This window comes from Anthonomus grandis, chromosome 7 (assembly GCF_022605725.1).
Source record: "Anthonomus grandis grandis chromosome 7, icAntGran1.3, whole genome shotgun sequence".
NCBI classification, from domain to species: domain Eukaryota; kingdom Metazoa; phylum Arthropoda; class Insecta; order Coleoptera; family Curculionidae; genus Anthonomus; species Anthonomus grandis.
Window position 1 is genome coordinate 22,490,673 of NC_065552.1, and position 22,441 is coordinate 22,513,113.

General features: G+C 30.9%; 1 protein-coding gene and 1 long non-coding RNA gene across 7 annotated transcripts in view; both read right to left on the minus strand.

Moving 5' to 3' along the window:
- LOC126738409 (optomotor-blind protein) overlaps positions 1–22,441 on the minus strand; it is a 164,525-nt gene that overhangs the window by 35,668 nt on the left and 106,416 nt on the right. For 3 of the 6 annotated variants that reach the window (XM_050443732.1, XM_050443733.1, XM_050443731.1), the window contains exon 7: positions 11,998–12,024. The exons of the other annotated variants lie outside the window; for them this stretch is intronic. In XM_050443732.1, coding sequence (XP_050299689.1) covers positions 11,998–12,024 — 27 coding nt within the window. The remainder of the gene's footprint in view (positions 1–11,997; positions 12,025–22,441) is intronic. 6 annotated transcript variants of the gene reach the window in all.
- LOC126738410 (uncharacterized) lies at positions 12,968–15,554 on the minus strand. The gene is made up of 2 exons (XR_007661332.1): positions 15,075–15,554; positions 12,968–13,831 (listed from the first exon to the last, which is right to left on the minus strand). It is a non-coding gene; the product is annotated as an uncharacterized LOC126738410 (long non-coding RNA).

A 22,441-nucleotide genomic window follows, 5' to 3' on the forward strand; every position in this document is an offset into this window, starting at 1 on the left:
CTATGTGTCAATCTGCAGGTTGCAACTTTCGCGTATTATTTTGTGAAATTTTGTTGCAAGTAATAGAGTTACTCTAATCAAAATCAAATGTTTGCTAACGTTGTACTGAAAACCAACGCCGTAGCAGGCGGGTAGCAGAATACACGAAATGCATGCATGCGCGTTGCCATATTTCGCCTTTAAATATTTATCTCTAACCTGTATACTGTGACACTGATGTACTAAATCTAAGAATTTAAGAACAGTTGTTAAAAAATCAATAGGGTTTATAATTATTGGCCTAACATCAGTAAATCGGTTTGATGAAATTTTAATTTGCTCGTGTCGAAGTCGAACAGTCTTGATGTAAAATATTCAGTGGTGGTACCTAATTTGTATAATTTCCTTTATTAAAGATAAAACCTGGAAATTTGAAGCTGGGATTAATTGTAGGTAAAGGAGGTTTTGGAACAAGGTCTGTAAATTTAATTAGTTTTATTATCCAGATTATATATTCCCTTTTAAAATATACTGGTCCATATTTTAAAAGGAAACAAAAATTTAGACGGAGGAAAAGGGTAAGATTCCTAATAAGATCTTTAACAACGAACAGAAGATCTTAATGGAATAATTCTTGTAACCCATATAAGATTTCCAAAATAAGACCTCCTTAACTTACCGGTGTTTGAAATATATATTTTTTATTAAAACTAAAATATTATTTATTAAATGACCGTTACTACTAAAAAAAATGTATTAAAGAAACTTTTTATTTATTAAAAAAAATCTGATTATAACACAAAGTACTTTGCCTTCAGAAGTGTTAAAAGTCTAAACTTTTTAGCTTCCGAATTGAATTCGGGCATATTTTTTTATCACGAATATCTGAAAGGGCAAAAATAACCTGGAAACATACTAGAGACAAAAAAATCTACATACAAGATATGCAGCTGCATTTCGCTTTAATAAAGCTAAGGCTGATCCTTGGCATTATATTTAACTGAGAGTTTCCTAAATATAGAAACTGAGAGGTTTATTGGAGCTATACATGACCAGATGTTGGCAATTAAAAACTATCACAAGTTTTTACTGAATATGCAGGATATACTAAATGACAGATGCACACTCTGCAGTAACAAACCAGAGAACATTCAGTATTTGGAAGCGGATTGCTGTTACCAGGACCTCAGGGATTACAACCAACGACATGAAAACTTAGCAAAAATTCTCAACCAAGCTATATTTCATCCGTAGTACAAGTAAAATCCTGAATTACAAGTACTAATCTAGAGACATAGTTGAAACTGAAAAAGCAAAAGTTAAGTAGATAGAACGGCTCAGATAAGTGGCATAGCGATCCCGAACTAAAACTACAAAATATATCGATTAAGTAAATAAATTAAAAGCAATTCATCAACTCAGGGCCGTAACTTTTGTAATATCTGAAAATGGATTGGTCGATATTAGACTTATAGGAGATCATAAATCAGTATTCCCTTACGAGACTCTGTTAAATCTTTCGCCCCTGAACCTTCTAGTGCAATTGGAGGCAATGAAGACGCTGTATGTCTTGTACCAATAGTCCTTGTGACTCTCTTACTAGACTTGGATCTGGGAAACGGCGGGTAGGCTCCAAAGCCATAATCAGACAAGTGTATACGTATTGCGGATAACCCAAAATTCCGATGGCGATTCAAATATTTGGGTAACACCTACAGTTTATCCAGCGATATCTCTCCAGCCAGAATAACTCCAAGGCTATTGGCGGAGCACGACGGGTCCATTAAGAGACCAAATGCATCACAACCTTGGCCTTTCACTGACTTGCAAATTCCCATAGACATACATTGTATTTTTTATCTCGAAATATAGAAGAAAACGCTTTTGCATTTTTTACAAAAAGTCCTTATGTACTGCAGTAGTTGTTGACTGGATGATATATGCATACTCCAAATTTAGTCTCACAAAAGCCTTGGACAGTTTCATGGCAATCTTAATCTTAAAGCTATCAGCCCTGATAGTGCGCAGCATACATTCAAGAATCTCGTAAGCCTTATTAACAATTTTGCAAAAATAAGTATAAGAGGAGATTTTGGATTCAAAATGAACTCCCAGATCCTTGATACTACTTCCTCTACTAAAAGAAATACTATCAATCATTTATTCATCAACATTTAGGAGATGTTAGTAGACATGTTGCTTAAAATAAACCTCAATTACCAAGTTTAAGTCTGCTTGCAATTTATTACAATCCTCTCTACACTGAATTTGTCAAAAAAAGTTTAACATGATTAACATAACTTACTTTTAAGCCTCTGCATACTCTATTAAATCATTGCTGGTGGCGTGCCTTTACGGTGTTGGCGCGCATCATTTTTAGTCAATTACATCATTAATTGTTATCTTTAATCCACATATTTTTCTTATAATGTGTTATACGTAAAAAATATAAATTACTTACGAAATATATAGCTTAATTGATGATGGTCCCAGTTCTATTACAAAAGTGAAAATAAGTAGACTGAAGGTGTAATTTGATTTTTTTAAGTCTCCACAATAGACACAATTAAAGAATCGCTGGTGGCGCCCTCACGGTATTGGCATGCAACATCTTTAGTAAACCCCGTTGTTATAGATTTTTTTGACCCAAATCTTGCTTATATAATTAGTCATAAAAGCAAAAAATTTAAAATGTAGTTTAATTATTTACAAATGTTTAACTCATTTGTTTATAGTTTTCAGGATTATTACAAAAATAAGGAAAAAATTACACATTTCTAGTGCTGATACATTCAAGTTTTTAATAAATGTATATTAGATATATGAAGATATGCCCGATTATATTAATAATTTTTTAAACAAAATACAGAATATAATAAGCAAGAAAAAAATTACTTCTTTAACACCGGTTTCACTGTCACCCAGTATACTCAATAGCACCCATCGATTTAAAACAAACTCGACTGAATTATTCAATTAAAAAACCGCTAGTCATTGAAACGTCAAATCGCGTCAAAAAACAATTTGTCAAGCAGTATTGTCAGTCAGATCGTAACCCTTTGAGATACCGATAGGAATATAGGTAAACAACTTGAAACAATCTATTAGGTAAAATGACCTGACTTTTTGATACAAGTTTCCGATATTTATCTTTTTTAGTAAGAACGCTGTCTTTGTTTTGTAAGTCGTTATTTTTACCGGTAGAGTATAAGTTGATGCTCGGGGGTGATAAAGATGGAATGCTGACCAGTTATGTTTGAACAGCGTTATCAGAAAATTAAAAGAATGTTCGGCGTAATAAATGTATTAATTGGCCTTTAACGTCTTTCAGAAAAATTAACTAAGCCGCTATATGCAACATTTAAATAATTCTCTATTTAAATTCCAGCATCGGTTTATTTATTCATACCGTTTTGGCATCGAGTGGCATCCTGCGACTACCCGCATTTTTTTTAACCGTTGCTCCCGATCAGCGGCAATTTGCGCTTAAAGCAATAACAACTTCATTATGGCTTATCGGTGAACGTCTACATTATAAACACTACATAATCATTAAAATAATTGTAACACACTCATCGGTAAATATAAAAATTCTAGTAATGACCTCTACCGACAAAGGAGACGGATGGCATAACATATCACGTCGGGAAACGTCTTTTCGATACCAAATGAACCGAACAGTCGTAACGATTTTAATAAGATCATCCCGGCATTCTTATTTATGTTTTATCGAGGTGACAGGATCGGACTTAAGTTCTGCTTTGTTTATTTGCGCAATTTTCTACTATTGTTATTTTATTAATGTTTCGACCTTCAGAAGTCATTCGACTACAGTACGACTACAATATTAATTACTAAAGATTTTTATTGCGAGAACCCCAAAAACCAATGATACAAAATGAGTCGTAAGTAAAGCATAATAAACTTTTACGGAAACTCCCTGTCGTAACTCGTAAGCTACAATTTTGGGCAATGTGAGGAATAATATAAATGTTTACGCGCAACGTCTTCAGTTAGTTGCGATATTAGTGTTATCTCTGATCCTCCTAGTACTAAAAATTATTTAGTTATAACTGAAAATGAGTAGGTTCAGCAAAAATGTTCAAAATGTATGAAATGTAGCTCTAATTATAAGCTAGTAAATTTGACTTATCTTATTATTGTGTACCAGCTAGTATCCAAAAATTATTAAGATGAAAATGTGGGGGAAGCATTTCGTATAATATATATATATATGGCGCTTACATTTTTTAAAAATAGTATGATTTAATTTATTAATTTATATTGAATCTAGGTCTATTACCAAAATTAAAATATATAGAATGAAGGTTTTGTATACTTTTTTTGCATACTTATATAATTTGTTATTTTTTTAAAATTATATTTAAAATTTTGAGGTTCACGAGAACATGAATTACAAAAAGCAGTTTACAAAAAAACCAATGGCAGAGTAATTTTTTTTTGCTTTCAACATTTCAATTTTGCCTACTTGCCTTCGTTTCTCTTATATAAAAGTTTATTTTGTTTGTCTTTAGTTAATTTCTTAGCCATTTTTACCTCGGATTACACTCTTCATACTTTAACTTGGTTGTACCATTAAATAATATTTTTTGTACTTTTCTTTTATTTTATTTTCTAGAATTAAATTATTTGCGTCTATGTTTTTTTATATTTTTCGTTTCTGCCCAATTTTGTTTCTCTATCGTCTTTCTTTTCTCATTCTGTTCTTATTTTTTTAAACTTCCATTTTTTTTAAACTTTTATAATTTTGATTTTATATTTTTTGACTTTCTCTTATTCCTGCAGAAACATGTTAAATTTTTTTGAGGCTACAATAGAATAATTCTGGCAGTCACGTACTTACTTTTGGTCCTCTTCCTCCAGTCTTTCCTTTTGTTTTTAGTACTCAATATTCTTAATAGCATTCTTAACTCCTTCTGTATGTTTTTTCCTCCTTTATAAGCCATTACTATTAATTTTTTTAATTTTTTTCGAGGTAAATCAGAGTGATTTTTCAGAATATTTCTTTTTTTTACCGTTTTTTATTTAAAAAAAAAATCATCAGGCTTTGATGTTATTAGAGTTTACAATATTACTAATATTAAACTTAATTTTGAAAAATTAGAATAAAAAATTAAAATAGACTGATGGTTTAGTACAAATATTTTTCACATTTTGAGTACTGGTATAATCAGGTTTCCAACAAAACTATATTAGGTAAACATAAAGTTTAAGAAAAAGGCATAATAAACTTTTTAAGTAAATCTCTACTCCAACTTCGGAGCCACAATCCTAAAAACCTCTCACCACCTTCTTGGGTGTGTCAGCAATATGAAAGAAAATTTTGATGCCCACTTATTGTTTCATACAAAACTTCCCTTGAACGATTATTAGGTAGATTTCTTGTATCGTTAGCAAGCAAAGTGAATTTACCGGAGATTCTGTGAGATACGAGGTTTACTAGCATCGAGTGGCTGAATCTGAGAAACCTCAGCTGCCAAAACCACCATTTGAGTTCTGTCTGATAGATAAGAGGCGCTACTACAAATAAATCCTACGTGAAGCTCCAGCTTACGCAGCAATATTTAATCCAAAACAATTTTTTTATTGTCATCAACTTTCTTATTTTACTTTGTTCCCTAAAATAATTATTTTGGCCGAGAACCTGTTTTTCACCTCATTTCAACCCCTACTCGTGCAAACATTTAGTTGTTGAATTTTTATGTCAATTTAACTGGCGACCATAAAAAACTAACATTTGAACAATATTTATTGATAGACACGGTCAAATGCTCTCATAAGATCCCAGAACACTGCCGCGGCCGCACGATATAAAAAATTCGGTTGTTACATCAGCTTACACAGAAAAAATCTATAACATATTAGATGTAAAAAAGTATCATGAGCAATACATTTGAGGTAAATCTGTACTAATCAAAAAAAGAATCGTGAAAAGACTTTCCAATAAAGCGCTAATAAGTGTGTCAAACAAAGCGTTATAACATAGATAATCTTATTAGCTTTTCTCTCTTTCAATCCCTTGCATCTAAACTAAATTCCACATGTAACATGCAGCTTACAATGGATTTATCACTTTTATAGGGTTACACATGCGGGCTTTCGTTTAAGTTCAAGGGTTTGGATTTGAACTAAGCAATAATAGAAATTCATAAAAAAATGCAAATAAAATGGTTTTTACGAAATTCTGATGTAATGCTAATGTCCCAATTAACAAAATCGATTAAAAGTCATTTTGTATGCTGACCAGATGCATTAGCCAGCAGCTTTCTATAATTTCTGCATTCTTATGAGAAAAAAACCTCTTAAGTTGTGTGCAAGTACCAAGAAGCAAAAAATTGCTTTTAGACAGTTATCTGCTAATAAATCGTTTGCAAAATAAGCAAAACATAAATTCACTTTCTGCCTTGTGATACCGCAAATTAATTATAAAATTGCCAAACGAACGCTCTGCTAATTGCTTACATAAGATTTTTTTTTTAATACAATTACTATCAAGCGATTTTGGGTCAATGTAAATCTCCAAAGCCTTTTAAGCAAATTGACGTGATAACGGGGAGGATTCACGGGATTTTGATTAAATATCCCTCTAACCCCGTATTGTTAAATATTTAGCGAACGAAGGGGGATTATTAGAAACCGACCCTAGTTGGCAAAGCTCTGTTTAAGGTTAGTTATTGGCTAATTAATGTGGTATATTAAATAAGTTTTTATGATATTTTCTTAATTAGCTTAGATAGAAATAATTAACTTGAAAAAAATCAGTCTGATTTTAAAATTTTGTTTTGAATTCAGCTTGGGGTTGGATTAGTAAGGCTAATATTTTATTCTGAAGCAGAAAACATTCTTGTTATAACCCTAAAAAAACCATATACTTTTAAATTATGCATAGTAACAAAAAAATGTGTTGAGATTTGTGTGGTTATTAAGTATTTGTAATATTTTATAAAATGGAAAAAGTAATAAAAATTTTAAATAAAAATGCTATACTAAAATAAGTATTATAATTAGGGCTTAAACTTAAGATTTCGTCCTTATATAAAAATATTATTTTAGTTTTAGTGTCTTTATTAAAACATAATAGAGGTTAATAAGCGCATATATAGGTTCAAATATATGTTAAGTGGATATATTTGTAAACTTAACAAATATACTAAATATAAGGAATTAGATTATAATACGGGAAATTTTGTAAATGACTTGATAGATTGGATGATTTACTAATTATAAGAATGTGATATTTATTGACAAATCCAAAGCCGATTTTCATGGACAGGGTAGCAACATAAATAGATCTCAAGAAGCAATCAGTTTAAGCGTTGAAGATGACGTGTTTCTATCAGATCATATACAGGGTGTTCAGTTGATCATGTTACAAACTTTTAGAGCAGATAGAAAACGTCAAAAGAAAAATAAAAGTTCATATAAGCATGGGTCCGGAAAAGCTTCCTCAGGGAGCTAGAGCTCTTTGAAAATAACCTTTAAAAACTAGTTTTTTTTTAATAGCTCCGGAACTACTTTGCTACCCCAACCAATTTTGGGAGGTAAATTATTGTTAGTACGTTTATTCTTTTGAACCTACTAAATAAAAAAAATATTTACCAGGAACTTCAGAATCAGGGGGTATTTGGTAAATTTAGGCCCATTTCTTTAAGACTTTAATGTCTGTCCGTTTGGGCATTAGATTATGATGTTTCTATGCTTTTTACATAAAAATGGTGTTCTTAGTAAAAGTCGGTAAATATCATCGTTTTTGTGGAAATTGACTAAAACCAAACTAAGATACAGCACCTAAATTAATTATTTTAATAATAATAATAATGCTAATTCATTGCCACTGTCAGTATTTTTTACATGATATTAATTCCGTTTTTATTACGGTTAAGTAATGGAAGATTACAGTTTTGCTGAATACGCCGATATGCTTTCAATTTATGGGGAAGTTCGATGTAATGGTAGAGCTGCTTCTCGACTATATGAAGAGCGGTTTCCCAAAAGGCGAATCGCAGCTCACAAACCTTTTGAAATGGTCAATCAACGGCTCAGGGAGACTGGCTCCGTTAAAATAAAACGCCAAGATAATGGCGCGCAAAGGAACATCCGAATCCCGGATTTTGAGGAAGAAGTGCTTCAGCAATTTGAAGATAACCCATCAGTAAGTACTCAAGCAGTAGCTGATGCGATGCATGTAAATCATGTTAGGGTATGGAACGTTCTTAAGGAACAGCTTCTTTGGCCCTACCACCTGCAAAAGGTGAAATCGTTAGGACCCAATGATTTTATGCCCCGCGTGAATTTTTGCCAGTGGTTTCTTGACCGGTGTACAGAAGAACCTCAATTTCCAAAATATGTCCATTTTACTGACGAGGCTTTATTTGCAAAAGAAGGCATTTTTAATTCTAAGAATAATCATGTGTGGAGTGAGGAAAACCTATATGGTATTCATTTTAGGAGCTATCAACATAAGTTTTCGGTCAATATGTGGGCCGGCATTGTTGGAGAACGCTTAATTGGTCCAATTATGTTGCCTCCTCGTTTAACGGGAAATATTTATTTAAATTTTTTAAGAAATGTACTGTCAGAACTATTAGATGATCTGCCCCTAAATATACGACAGAACTTATGGCTACAACACCATGGTGCGCCAGCTCATTTTTCACTTATTGTCCGCGAGTTTATAAATGAAAATTTTGGAAGGCGCTGGATTGGCCGCGGAGGCCCTGTCACCTGGCCAGCGCGCTCACCAGATTTGACACCCTTAGATTTTTTTCTTTGGGGGCATATGAAAAGTCTCGTATATGAAACTTCAGTCAAGTCAGAAGAAGACCTAGTAGCCAGAATTTCCGCAGCTGCTGAAGTAATCCAAGCCACGCCTGATATTTTTAACCACGTCAACCTTAATATGGTGCGTAGATACAATAAATGTATCGATCGTGGCGGCCGGCATTTGGAGCAATTAATATTTTAAGTTTATTTTTGTAATACCAATCTTTAATAAAATTTGTTTACGTTTCTAAAATTGTTAATTTGTTGGTTTTTTATTACACTTAAAATTATTTAAACATTTTATGCCTCAAGGTAATTAAAGTGACAGTTAATTAATTTGAGTACCAATTTAATAAAGTGGCTACCTTAACTTTTTTTAAACATTTATTTTTTATTTACGCCAGATTTTTTTTTTAATTGTTTATTAATAATAATAGGTAGTTCATTTTTGTATCTCATAACTTGCTTTTCGTCCATTTTCACAAGAACGGTAATATCTACCATTTACCGACTTTTACTAAGACCACCTTTTTTATGTAAAAAGCATAGAAACATCATAATCTAATGCCCAAACGGGCAGAAACTAAAGTCTTAAAGAAATAGGCCTAAATTTACCAAATACCCCCCTGATTCTGAAGCTCCTGGTAAATATTTTTTTTATTTAGTAGGTTCAAAAGAATAAACGTACTAACAATAATTTACCTCCCAAAATTGGTTGCGGTAGCTAAAGTAGTTCCGGAGCTATTAAAAAAAACTAGTTTTTAAAGGTTATTTTCAAAGAGCTCTAGCTCCCTGAGGAAGCTTTTCCGGACCCATGTTTATATGAACTTTTGTTTTTCTTTTGACGTTTTCTATCTGCCCTAGAAGTTTGTAACATGATCAACGGAACACCCTGTATAATTGTACTCAATTGTACTAACAATTATGATGTATATATAAAATTATAATACTGAAACATCAACATACATAATTTATAATAATATTTTGTTTACACGTTACCAAAATGTCTCTCATTTTTTCTTTTAGTGATATAAAAGAACTAGTAATTAATGAAAAAAATCATTTATTGTTTGTTTTATTTGAGACCTGGTTAAGTGTGCACTACCCTGATTATATGATTAGTATCTCTGGTTATCAACTATTCCCTAGTGATCGCTTGGCGAAAGGTAGTGTGATGATGTAGCGATTCATTTCTATTTAAATGCTGTAGATACAAAATCCTTTAATAATTCCGCTTACTTAGAACATTATTGGTTAATTGTTAAAATTAAGTCAGTCCGTCATTTGCTGGGTATTATATATAGTCCCAGGGATGTCATTGATACATTGTTGATGACATACATTGTGACATTGCTGATGCAATGTATCAATGTATGACATTGTTATTTTGATGGGTGATATAAATGTGAATTTATTGGCTATTTGTAGTGGAGAAATGCGGTTTTTCACTTCGATTTTACAGACGCATAATGTATGCCAGATAAGTAATGAGCTAACTTGAGTGACTCGAGACTCAGTAAGCTTGATTAACGTTATTTATATGGATCGTAGTTGAAATTTGAATGGGTTCCATGGATTTATATAACTGACTCACCATGGCTTACTTGAACAACCTAAACCCACTTTTTGTACTTATGAGATTTTCGAACTTAAATAGGGTACTGTTTGATTCTTCTATAAATTACATAGACTTCTACTTAGTATTAGGACTGGGATCTATTGACGAGAGCATTGATGAGCCTTATCTTTAACTGACTCAGCTCTTTGACCAGTTTACTCCTTTAAAGCCAATTTGATTTCGTAAACTGCGCAAACCCTATATAACTGATACTATAAAAAATAAATGAATACAAGTGCACACTTACCTAGGCAGATAAAATTTATTATTTAGACATTATTTTTAATCTAAAAAAGTTTATATGACTTTTGAGTTAAACAAAGTTACAAATAATTTAAAAGAAATCTGGTTAAAATTAAATGAATGGGGTGATCACTTAGCCAACATAGGTAAAAGGGGTATTCTTATTGATGCGGCTCTTATAAATTATAACCCCTCTAACGCTCTGTTAGTCCCTCGTTAAACTTTTCATTTTAAAGTAATATCTGAATATGATATTTATAAATTAGTCCCTTACATAAAATAAAAATGCGCAAGCATTAACAAAATAGGATTGTTATATCGCATCCATATTGACTATACTTCACAGGGTATATACTACGTTGATACTTCACAGGGTTCCATTCCTGGTTCACTTTTTTTTATCTCCCATCACAGGTTTGCTTTAGCTCAATTCACGATTATGTTAATGACACTGAGCTGATGCGAGCCTAACACTGAATGTTGTGACTAGAGAACTGGCAGCTACTTCAGAATGGTCATCTGGGCATGGTTTGTTGTTTAATGCAAGAAAAACTGGTCACTTAATGATCAGATCTGAGTCCGTTAATGCCAAATTTAATCTCTTTCATTTTTTTGGCTTTTAAGCCAGAAATTTGAGGCCTATTTTTGATGTTCGCTTAAACTTTTAGCAGCATGGCTTGAAAAAATTGACCTCTAAAGGTATATCTTAAACTAAAATTCTTAGTTAAAATGAATACTTGCCTAATACATTAAATATTTATATATGTATATTGGTTGGATCTTTCATTTTATCTCAGCTTGACTACTGTAATGTTGTATACTACAAACTCTCTTAAAGCAGTTTAGAAAAAATCAACTGGTCCAAAATTTTTGTATGCACTTTAAGTACGGAAGATTCAAGAAAATAGCAAAATTAAGTACTAGTGATTTTAATTTCAATGCTAAAATAAATACTAGCAATTAAAATAACTAAAATTTATTTCTTAAGATATTTTTCCCTAAAAACATTTTATATTTGTGATTTTTTTTATAAAAAATATTTATGATTTTCTGTAAATGTTTAAACCTATTTTTATGAAAAAAATTTAATCTAGAAATTAAATTTATATTTTTTGTATGAATTGTCCATGCTTCCTTTACTGGTTTTTAAATGTATTATTATATTTAAAACAATTTTAAGAAATTTTATTAAACACAGCATAAATAGATGCACTCCTAGCAATTATAATAACTTCCCTAATTATATAAAAATTTTAAAAAAATAACCAAACAAATAATTAATTTTCTTTCTACATGCCTAATAGGAACTGCATTTTTCTTTCATTATCTACACTTTAAAACTAAAGTAATAATAAATAAAAATTTGTACGTACCAGAAAATCAATGGACTTGTCTTTTAACTGAAAATAAAGACAAAATTTTAAAAAACTTATAAATGCAAATAAAACAATACAATAATTTTTTGCAAAATTTAACTTAAATGCGGTCCTAGTGGGCATGTAAAAAAAATATTATTATAATAGCTAGGTATATATAATACAGGGTGTCTCATAAGCAATCCCTATTGCCAGCTTTATGTAAAATCCATGACTTTTGAGACACCCTGTATGGTTAAAATACAATTTTTATTTTACTTTTTATCATTAAAACGTAGGCGTAAGACAAGCTACTTAAAATAATGACCAAATCTTAATTTATGCAGGAGCACATAATAAATGCATTGATTTAAAACGGCTCTGATAAATTTCTAGTTGCGATAAAGCTAATAGCTAAAATAGCATATAAGCACTATTAAAAAGATAAAAGTTTGAATTGGATTTGGATACGGACCACCAAAACTGTGTGACTACTTAAATGTGTTCATCTTATCTTTATAGGAAGCTTTTAGAAAATATAGTCATGTGCTTTTTTGATCTGATCGAGTTTTAGATTTATTGTTTTACTAATACTTTGCGATTTATGGATATTAATCAGTAGATATAAACATCAGAAAAGTTAAGTTTGTACATGAAAATAATAATATTACAACTGAAATCAAAACAAATTGAAATTTGTGGAAGTCGATTTTCCTACGATTTCCACGAGTAAATAGAGAAATTCCTAAGCTTTAGTGGAAAAAATACACTTAATTAACAGTATTTCTAAATGTTAATAAAAAAGATAATATTTTTTACTAATTTTATAAAAAAATTCACTCTTTAATAATTAGTTGGCTGATTTTACTTTAGTTTCTACTAGTTATTAAGGAACGTAGAAGTGTACGTGCACACAGGATGCGATTAAATTAAAGCCATTAAAGAACGCCTTGCCGTAACGTTAAGGTAAGAAAAAAATGCTTAGATATATGTGAGTTCTTAAATATTTTATTTCAAATTCGTTACAGTTATCTTAGAAATGTAAACGTATAAAATATGTCTTTTTTTTTCAGGGGAGAATTGTGTAAGAACTATTTGTTTCTGTGGAATAAGCGGGTGAAGCCAATGGTGTTGCCACAAAAGTGTGTGTCATTTGAGGCTGATGAGTTGGCATATTATTGGCAAAAACTTATATTTTCAACATGGTGCTCGTTCACTGTGGCTTGATAAAGCAGCTCCTGCATCTTGAGACGAAACCACATCTTTGTTTCAAAACGCATTTTTTTTAGCGGTGTATGGAAACTCGTAAGAAAGTGATAGTCATCATCCTGAGTAATCTGAGATTGTGTCGATAAAACGGAATTATTTGCTTTAAGAACGTCAATATTTTATTGCTCTATTTTTTTTAAATTCTTCAATATCAAAGTCATCTTTTCTTTTAGCTGCTCTTTTTGCAGGACGTTTTGGTGGATACCGACAGTCAGTTGGCTCTTGATGTACATTTTTATCTGAGCTAGTGGTTGCAATAGTTTGGTTGTTGTGATCAGATAATAGTTGTTCTGATTCAATTCTTTCATCCGGAGTAACAGATATCTCATCGTCGATGTCATCAGGAAATAAATAGTCATTGGATACATCTTCGTTTAGTTGGCTTGCGTTATTGTCAGTGGGTAAGTTGCCAGTTAGCTGTCTCGGAGTCATTTGATCCTTAAGGAACCATAAAATTTTAAAGTAAGTCCACTTTGAACTAAAGTATGAAGGAATTTCTTCTCCAGATTTAGGTTTCAGCAACTTCTTCGCTTATTTCTGAAGACATCTCGTAAAGATTTCCATCTTTTTTTAGCAGCTTCTTCTAAAAAAAAGAATAAAATTGTATGTTTTCAAAAAGTAATCTTGTTTTTATGAATCAATTATTATTTAAAAATTAACAGAGAATGTTGACATATCTCTTAACATATAATTTACTACAGATAATTAACTAAGGGCCAGTTCTACAAACATGGTATAACTTTTTTCCTGGAGTAATTACTATGACAACGTTTGTTGAGAGAATTGTAATTTTAGCAATATTTATTCTAAAAATAAACTTATACTATGATTGCAGAACTGGCCCTTAGTGATAATAACACACTAATTGATTTTCATTTTTCCAGGTTTCTTATGCCAGGCTCTTATAGAAGCCTAGCATTCTCTTTTCGCCTTGGCGTTTCAACTGTGGCAAAGATAGTTAAACAAACATGCGAAGTAATATGGAAAGTTTATGTTGCTACATATTTGCCGGTCCCGACGAATAAAATTTTTAGTCGTTCCGCATCTGACTATTGGAATAAATGGAATTTGCCTCATTGCGTCGGCTCAATTCATGTACGAATTAAATATCCGGCGAATTCAGGAACAATAATTTACAATTATAAACAATATTTTTCCATCGTTTTACAAGCTGTGGCTGACGCCAACTACAAATTTCTGACCATGGAAGTGGGTGCATATAGGAAACAAAGCGATGGAGGAATCTTTCAGTCGTCACAAACATATGCTTTGTTAAAAAATGAAAAGTTTAATTTACCCAAGACAACAACATTACTTGATTCAGACATAGAATTCCCGTTCTATTTGATTGGAGATGAAGCATATCCGTTGACACATTTCCTAATACGACCATTTCCTCGAATGCAACTTACAGATGAAAATGAGAATTTCAACCGTAGGCTATGCAGACCTCGGAGGTGTGTGGAATGTGCATTTGGTATTCTAGTGGCTAGGTGGAGAATATTAACGAAAGCAATAGAGACCGACCTTCCGTAGCAAAAATCATAATTAAATGCGCTTGTTTGCTACACAATATTATAAAATACCAAGAAGGAATCCATCATTATGATATAAACAATCACGGACAAACTTGCAGTGACATGATCAGCCAGCCTGTCTCACCTGTTAACAACAGAGCGTCAAAACAAGCATATGAATTAAGAGATATTTTGAAATCGTATTTAGTAAACCACTAATATAATTGTTATTATATTTCTCGTAAATTAAAAAAAGTCTTTTATTTAAATATAAAATAAACTAGTATGTAAACACCATGTTTAACTTACTTGAAACGTTTAGTTCTGCAGCTACCTCCTGCCATAATTTTTGTCCCGATCTCGATAGCCTTTGTTTTGTTGATCCCATAGTGGAAGACGCACTCGGACTGCATTTATTAATTTTTCTGCATCCATACCACACGAAATACGGACAAATATAACTAGACAATAGCTAGCAGCGCGAGGATCCAAGCGATTAAATTCAAACTTGCTTAAAAATCAAACAGACGCGCGATATCGCGTTGCATCGCATCGCATCTTAAAGCAGCAACAAGCGCGCTGTTTGAACGCTTGCTTTTGATTTTAGAGGTTTGTATTAATCGCACCGCATCGCAGAGTATCGCTTATCGCTTAATCGCGTCCTGTGTGCACGTACACTTAAGGTATTACAGAATAAAGTAGTTATTCCAAAAATATTTTTTAAGTGAAAACAAAAAAGGCACAATTTTTTCTGACCTCTTTTAATACATTAAAATATAAGATGTTGTAAAAAAATTAAATGTCACTAAAGAAGTCATAATAATTTTTTTTGATTAATGTCATAAAAAAATACTGTTCATTAATAAGTCGATTAATTTTATTCTAGTTTTCACTATTAAATAGAAAATACCCTAGGATATATAAATACAGTAACATACTAAAAGTGTCACCAAAAATGAGATGATTTACTGGTCTTTAACAAGTTGGCCTATTTTACTCTAGTTTCTACGAATTAAATATTAAAAAAGAGTTTAGCGTATAGTATAAAAAATATACTAAATACTGGTTATATTATAAGTATTTTTTAAATGACATGAGAAAAGATAGATTTTTTTAACTGATTTTAGAAAAAAATTTACTGCTTATTAACTAGTTGGTCGATATTACTCTGGTTTCCACAAATTAATAGAAAACACCTTAAGGTATTACAGAAAAAAAAACACCAAAGGACTAGCTATAGTAAGAGAATTTTTTAAGTGTCACCAAAGATGACAATAATTTTTTTTAAATTTATTTTTGAATAATTTCATTTAGACAATCACGGCTCAATAACTGTTTGGTCGATTTTACTCTAGCTTTCACTAGTAAATAGGGAACACGTCAAAGTATAACAAAAAAATATACCAGATTACTAGCTATAGTAAAAATATTTTTTAGCCGATTTTAATCTCGTTTCCAATGATAAATAGGGGGTACTTTATGGCATAATAAAAAAAATATAGTAGAATACTAACTATATTAAAAATATTATGCAAATGTTACCGAAGAAGACACTAATTTTTTTTTATCTATTTAATATATTTTCTTGAAAAAAATCATAATTCATTACTTATTTAGTCAATTTTACTTTAGTTTTCACTACCGAATTAAAAGTGCCTTAGAATATAGAGAAAAAATAGAATAAAACATCAGCTATAGTAAAAGAATCTTTAAAGTGTCACCAAAGATATATGACAAAATGACATATTTCCTTTTTTTGATCCATTTTATTTAAAAAATCATATTATTAAAAAAAAATACTGCTTAATAACTATTAGGCCAATTCTATCTTAGATTTCACTGGTAAATAAAGCACACCTTAAGATTTATTGTAAAAATTACATTAAAAAACTAGCTATAGTAAAAGTATTTTTTAAAGGGTACCAAAGAAGCCTTTAATTTTTTTTGTAATTATGTTAATAAAAAAATCACTATTGATTAACTAGCAAGCCGATTTTACTCTTATTTATGCTGGTGGCTAATGAACAAAGAAATATCATGTAAAAAAATATATGTAGTAAAAGAATTTCTTTAATACCTTAGTAATTTTATTTTTAATTTGTTTTATGATATATTAAGACAGAGCATAGCAAAAAAAAATTGTGAGAAAAAAAATATATAAAAAAAAGCAAAATAAGCATAAAGAGCCGGCTGTTATTGTTTATAATAAGCATTTAACGCCTAAAAATCTAAACTCTACTAATACGTATTTTCAGACAAATAAAAAACCTAATAATACGGTCCTGAGGCCAATTTTGAACATTTCTTCGAGGCGCCCATAGGCCCGATGTTAGCCCCAATTAAACGACCATATTTCATGCGTTTTAATGGCAGAATATTTCCAAAATCAACAGTATACACTTTACGACCAACCATCTTCATACCAGTTAGAGAGGAACGAGTATAATAGGCGATAATTATAGGTTAGAACTCAAGTTTGTTTGGTTTTCAAAATTGGGTTTATTTAATTTTTTTTAAGGGTTTGAGTTCGCAACAGGTGCAATAAAATGATAAATCGTCGGCGCCATAAATAGAAAAAAATCGCATAATTTATTATAGTGAAAAGTCCTTTATTTATTTTATCATTAGGCCCCCCTCCCTTGCTCTTTCCACCTTCTATTTTCTCCCGTGCACAAAGTCTATTTTCCTCAACTAGAAACTTCAAAGTTTAACGCCATCCGTGTTTCGTGGCGAATTTTTCTTTTCGGGGATTCTCGCCCGTAACGGCTACCCGTATTAGGTCGCATTTCCACTGTACCCGGTAATTTTCTAGTGTTAATACAACATTGAAATGGCCAGTAATGTTCTTAGGTGTTTGCTTTATATACCTGTGTCACGCCAAAGAGGTATAAAATATGGGCCAGACACGCCACGGGGATACAGAGACAGGGAAGGGAATTACGGGTTGATATATGGATTAACGCGAGAATGCCAAGCTAGAGAGAATAACTACATTAAGGAGGATGATAATTATATTATAGGTAAGAAAGTTTATTCGAATTAAGTTGAACATGAGTTTAAAAAAATTGTATGAATGCCCTAAAATTGCAAATGCGGAGGGTATTTTTTAAAGAGAAGGATTAATGTTGATCGAACTCAGTTTATCAAGAGAATTATGATGATCGGTGGTATCCAGAATAGAATGAAGGTTAAATGTTTGAAAACTATACAAAAACTGATGGCAAATGCCTGGAATGAAATAAATAAATACTTTAAATGACTCAGAGGTGGAAGGAGTAGAGTGTGTATTTAACTATCTATAAAAAAATGGCTTGAAATACTAAGACTTTTTGGTAAAATAACAAGCTTATGCTAAAAAATTAAAAATAAACTTTTTAAAAATTAAAATAAGCCCATCGACATAGTACTCGTTTTCAGTGAACTTTTTTAAACTAACCTAGTGATAAAATCAGTCTTATGTGACCACAAACCCTTCTCTCAAAATAAAAAAAAAGTCTTCATATGCTACTAAACTATCACAGTGGCTTAATCCGTTTTTTTATAGCACGAACCTTTCTCTCCAAGTCAAATTTAATTTTTTTTTTAATCGAAATAAACTTATCGACGTGGTAATTTTCAGCTTTTCGCAACAAAATCAAGAATAAAATTAAATTTGCATTAATAACCATGTTCTTAAAAATAAAAAAAAAATCTTAAAAATTAAAATAAGCTCATGGAAAGAAAAAATAGGGAGTGTTGACGCATGTATGGTTTTAGGATCAAAACTACTTTAAAAATTTTTTGCCTTTAAATTTGTGCAAGTTGAGTATCTATAGTAAATTAAAATACACTTTCTAGTTAAGCAATTTTCACAAAACCCAAAATGATTATTAATTTATGACTGTTTTCCCAAAAAGCTCGTTTTTGGAATTTCCAAACATCATGGAGAATCGTGAAGTAAAAATAAAATTGCCTAAAATAATTCTTAGATACAATTTCTTAATTGGAATCAGACAAAATGACAAATTATTAATTGACATCTAGTTCTTAGTTTTTATGATTACTATTATAGTTGCAGATGTTTAAAATTTTTTTTTAAAATTAGCAAGTTACTCGATTATTCAGATTTATAATAAATACAAGTCAAACCGCCGGCCGATATACTTCACCAAACACACTTCAAGTAGACTGCTTGGTTGATTATAATGAAGTTGATTACATTTATGGCACCTTTGTAGATAATTCCTCTTTATCCAAGTCAGATTCTGATTCCAATGGTGCCAATATTTTGCGACGACTACAATTTGCTGCTGATGATTTGAATACTTTGTACATCTTCTTCTGTTCTTTCTGAGCTTTGGTTTACTTCATTTCGGCTTTTTATAAAAAAATTGTAAAATTTTCTAATTGTTTTTTTTTTTGAGGAAAAACATATAAGAATATTGAAATTTATTAAGAAAAATTCTTGAAATTGCACTTAACATTGGAATAATAGAAAAGAATTATGCGTAATAGCATATACAATAAAATTTTAAGCTTACAACTGTAATGCTTGACATCTCCACCTGATTTGCTTCATTTCTCCTTATTCGCTACTTTTTCCATATGCCCACCGAGTGAGTAACAAACATATTTTTTTTGCATAAATCTTCTTAAACATTGAAACCTAATCAATAATGATCATTTTGTGTGTACTCATATTTTTATATGCTTTAAAATATTTATGAAAATGCCAGAACGCGAAAACTTCAAAAAACTCTCGAGCAAAATATCAATGGAAGCAAATATCAATCTGGAGATATATGTAAAAGCGTGCTATTGAGCTCATCTCGAGGGCATTTACTATTGCAAATTATAAGAGATTAACGAGTCGAAATGTTGACAGTAGGAAGACCTATCAAAAACACAACTCGGTGCCATCTATGGCCTTGCTTCGCATCTCTGCGTGCTTCAATGCTCGCCACTTTCCCTTACTCGTTTTCAGTTACCTTTTCTTAACTAATTCAGTGGAAAATCAGTTTTTTGGTACCACAAATTCTTCTTAGTAAATCAAAAAAAAATAAGATAAGGTACTCATTTTGATTTAACTTTTCCCAATAACTTCAATAGTAAAATCAAATATTTGATATCACTAATCATCTTCTCAAAACCCATAAAACCACCCCAAAGAATTTAATATAAAAATCTATAAAGAAATAGTTATTTATCTGGAAAAAATGTGCGATTTTAGTTGCCACCAAATAGTAATAATTTAAAATACTTGGTTTTAAATACTTGAAATAAAACAGAAATCGACTCTAAATGCCTGGAATATAAAAACTGACTTAAGGGGACTTAAGAAATTATTTAAAATATCTGAAAGATTTCAAAAATAACTTTAAATGCCCAAAATAATATAAGTAATGGCTTCAAAGTCATAAGAACACAGGAAGTGTGACACAAAAAAATTGGTTTTTTGAAACATTTTTTACTTTTTTAAATAGGAAGCGCTCCGAAGACGACATTTGTCTGGAATATTGTATATATTTACTTTAAATCTCTGAAAGAACTAAGCTGGAAATTCAACTTTTTAAAAATATGGAAAGATGTTTGAAATGGCTTTAAATATATGAAATAAAATTAAAAATCTAACCAAATGCCTGGACTATCTAAGAAATGATAAACGACATAAAAAGTTTCTCAAAAACCAAATAAAAATAGATTCAAATTTCAAGAAAAATAAATTACTTTAGAATATTTTGGTATATTTAATAAGTGGATTCTAAAGAGGCTTGAAGCCTATAGATATTTTTTTAAAGCTCCTAGTTATTTTGTCGTACCACTTTTTCACCTCATCTTACTCTTCTGTAACACTCTGGATTATTATGATAATCTCATTTTTTCTTACGTATTTATGATTTTTACAGACGTGATAGATCATTTCCTAGTGATCGTCAAAAATTCTTTGGAATCGGATTGGTTTGTAAGTGGCGAAACAATCCAATTTTTTCAGTTTCAAATGAATGTCAAAAATCAAAATTAAATTTAAACTTCTTGTCTTCCACAAAAGTCCTAAGTCAGAATTTATTATGTCTCCTACAAAAAATTTTCAAAAGTAAAATCCCTACCAACCTTTTACATTTTAAATGCCTACAACTTCTACTTATTTTGCTACATCAGACTTATAATAAAACCAAGAGACTTTATGATATTATCGATATGATTACAAAAAGTAAGGTTCTTGTCAATAGTGACACCTAAATCACGAACATAATCACAGTTAGAAAGAATCGTACCATTTAATGTATAGTTGAAGCTAATTTCATTTTTTAGCAAAGAAATGGATATCTCTTTACACTTTTCAATATTGAGAGGAAGCCTATTAATCTTGCACCAGTTGTAGATTAAAGTAATATCATTTTGGAGAAGCAAACAGTCATCCCAACTAGTTACAATGCGAAATATCTTTAGATCATCAGCAAACAGAAGACTATTGCTTAAAATGTTAACAGATATGTCATTGACAAAAATGGAGGAAGATTGCTATCCTGAGGAGCACTGGTATATGCTTTATAAACATATGACCTAAACCCATTATACTCTACAAACTGGTGTCTATTCGCCAGATAGGAAGCAAAAAATTGTACAAGATTAGAATGAAAACCAAGCTTGATAAGTTTCTGAGCAAGAAATCCATAGTCCATCAAAAGCTTTGGCGAAGTCCGTGTAAATTACGTCTAGTTGAATTTATTATTTATAGCCTCATATTTTGCAGTCTGAAGAAATAATGTTAGGTTAGTTATTGTAGATCTTTTACTTGGTGAAAGGGACTATCATATAGGCAAATTTCAAAGACCTTAGAGAAGTTGAGATGGGACAAATTTTGGCAAATTTCCAATCTTTAGGAAAGGTGCCTGTACAAAGAGAAAAGTTAAAGATAGTACAGAGAGGCTTGCCAATCACGCAACAGATAGGATGGCACACCATCAAAACTAGAAGTTTCTTTGTTTTTAATTTTTTAAGAGCATTTAGCACATCTTCATGATTTAGTTTTGAAACTGTTACATTTTGAGAAAAGACATCATCATTAAATAAACTAGGGGAGGATAGAGATTGATTAAAAGCATCAGGTTAGTCTTATTAAAGTCATCAGGGTTAATTAAACTGATATTGTTAAAACTCATTGACCCAGGAATTCTATTCTACGTTCTTCGCATTTCCTGTATAAATTTTCAAAATTTTTTTGGGTCTTTTTTAATATATTTCTCAGTATTGACTATATATAATCTTTATAACCTAAATCGATATTTGATTTAATGGTGGACTTTAATGATTTAAAGACATTGTAATTAACAATGGATTTTGTTTTTTTTCATCTATTGTGTAGCCTAGATAGCTCTTTTACAATTTGAGAGGTATACCAACTAGGATAATCATATTTGCTATTACGCCTTTTAAACAGAGGGACTAATTACGCAAAAGCGGTATTTAATTTAGTGTAGAAGCTAGATACAGTGTCATTAACGTCAACTATATTAAGAGATAAAGCTTTGTACACAACATTATTTTGTTATATATATATATAGGTACCCTTTATATACATAAATTCTTCTAATATGCATTTCAGATTGCTTTATATTAAGCAAAAAATCCGCGAACATTTTGGCTCACAAGGGTTTCAGGTTTTTTTATAATCGCCTAATCGAGCAACAGTACAA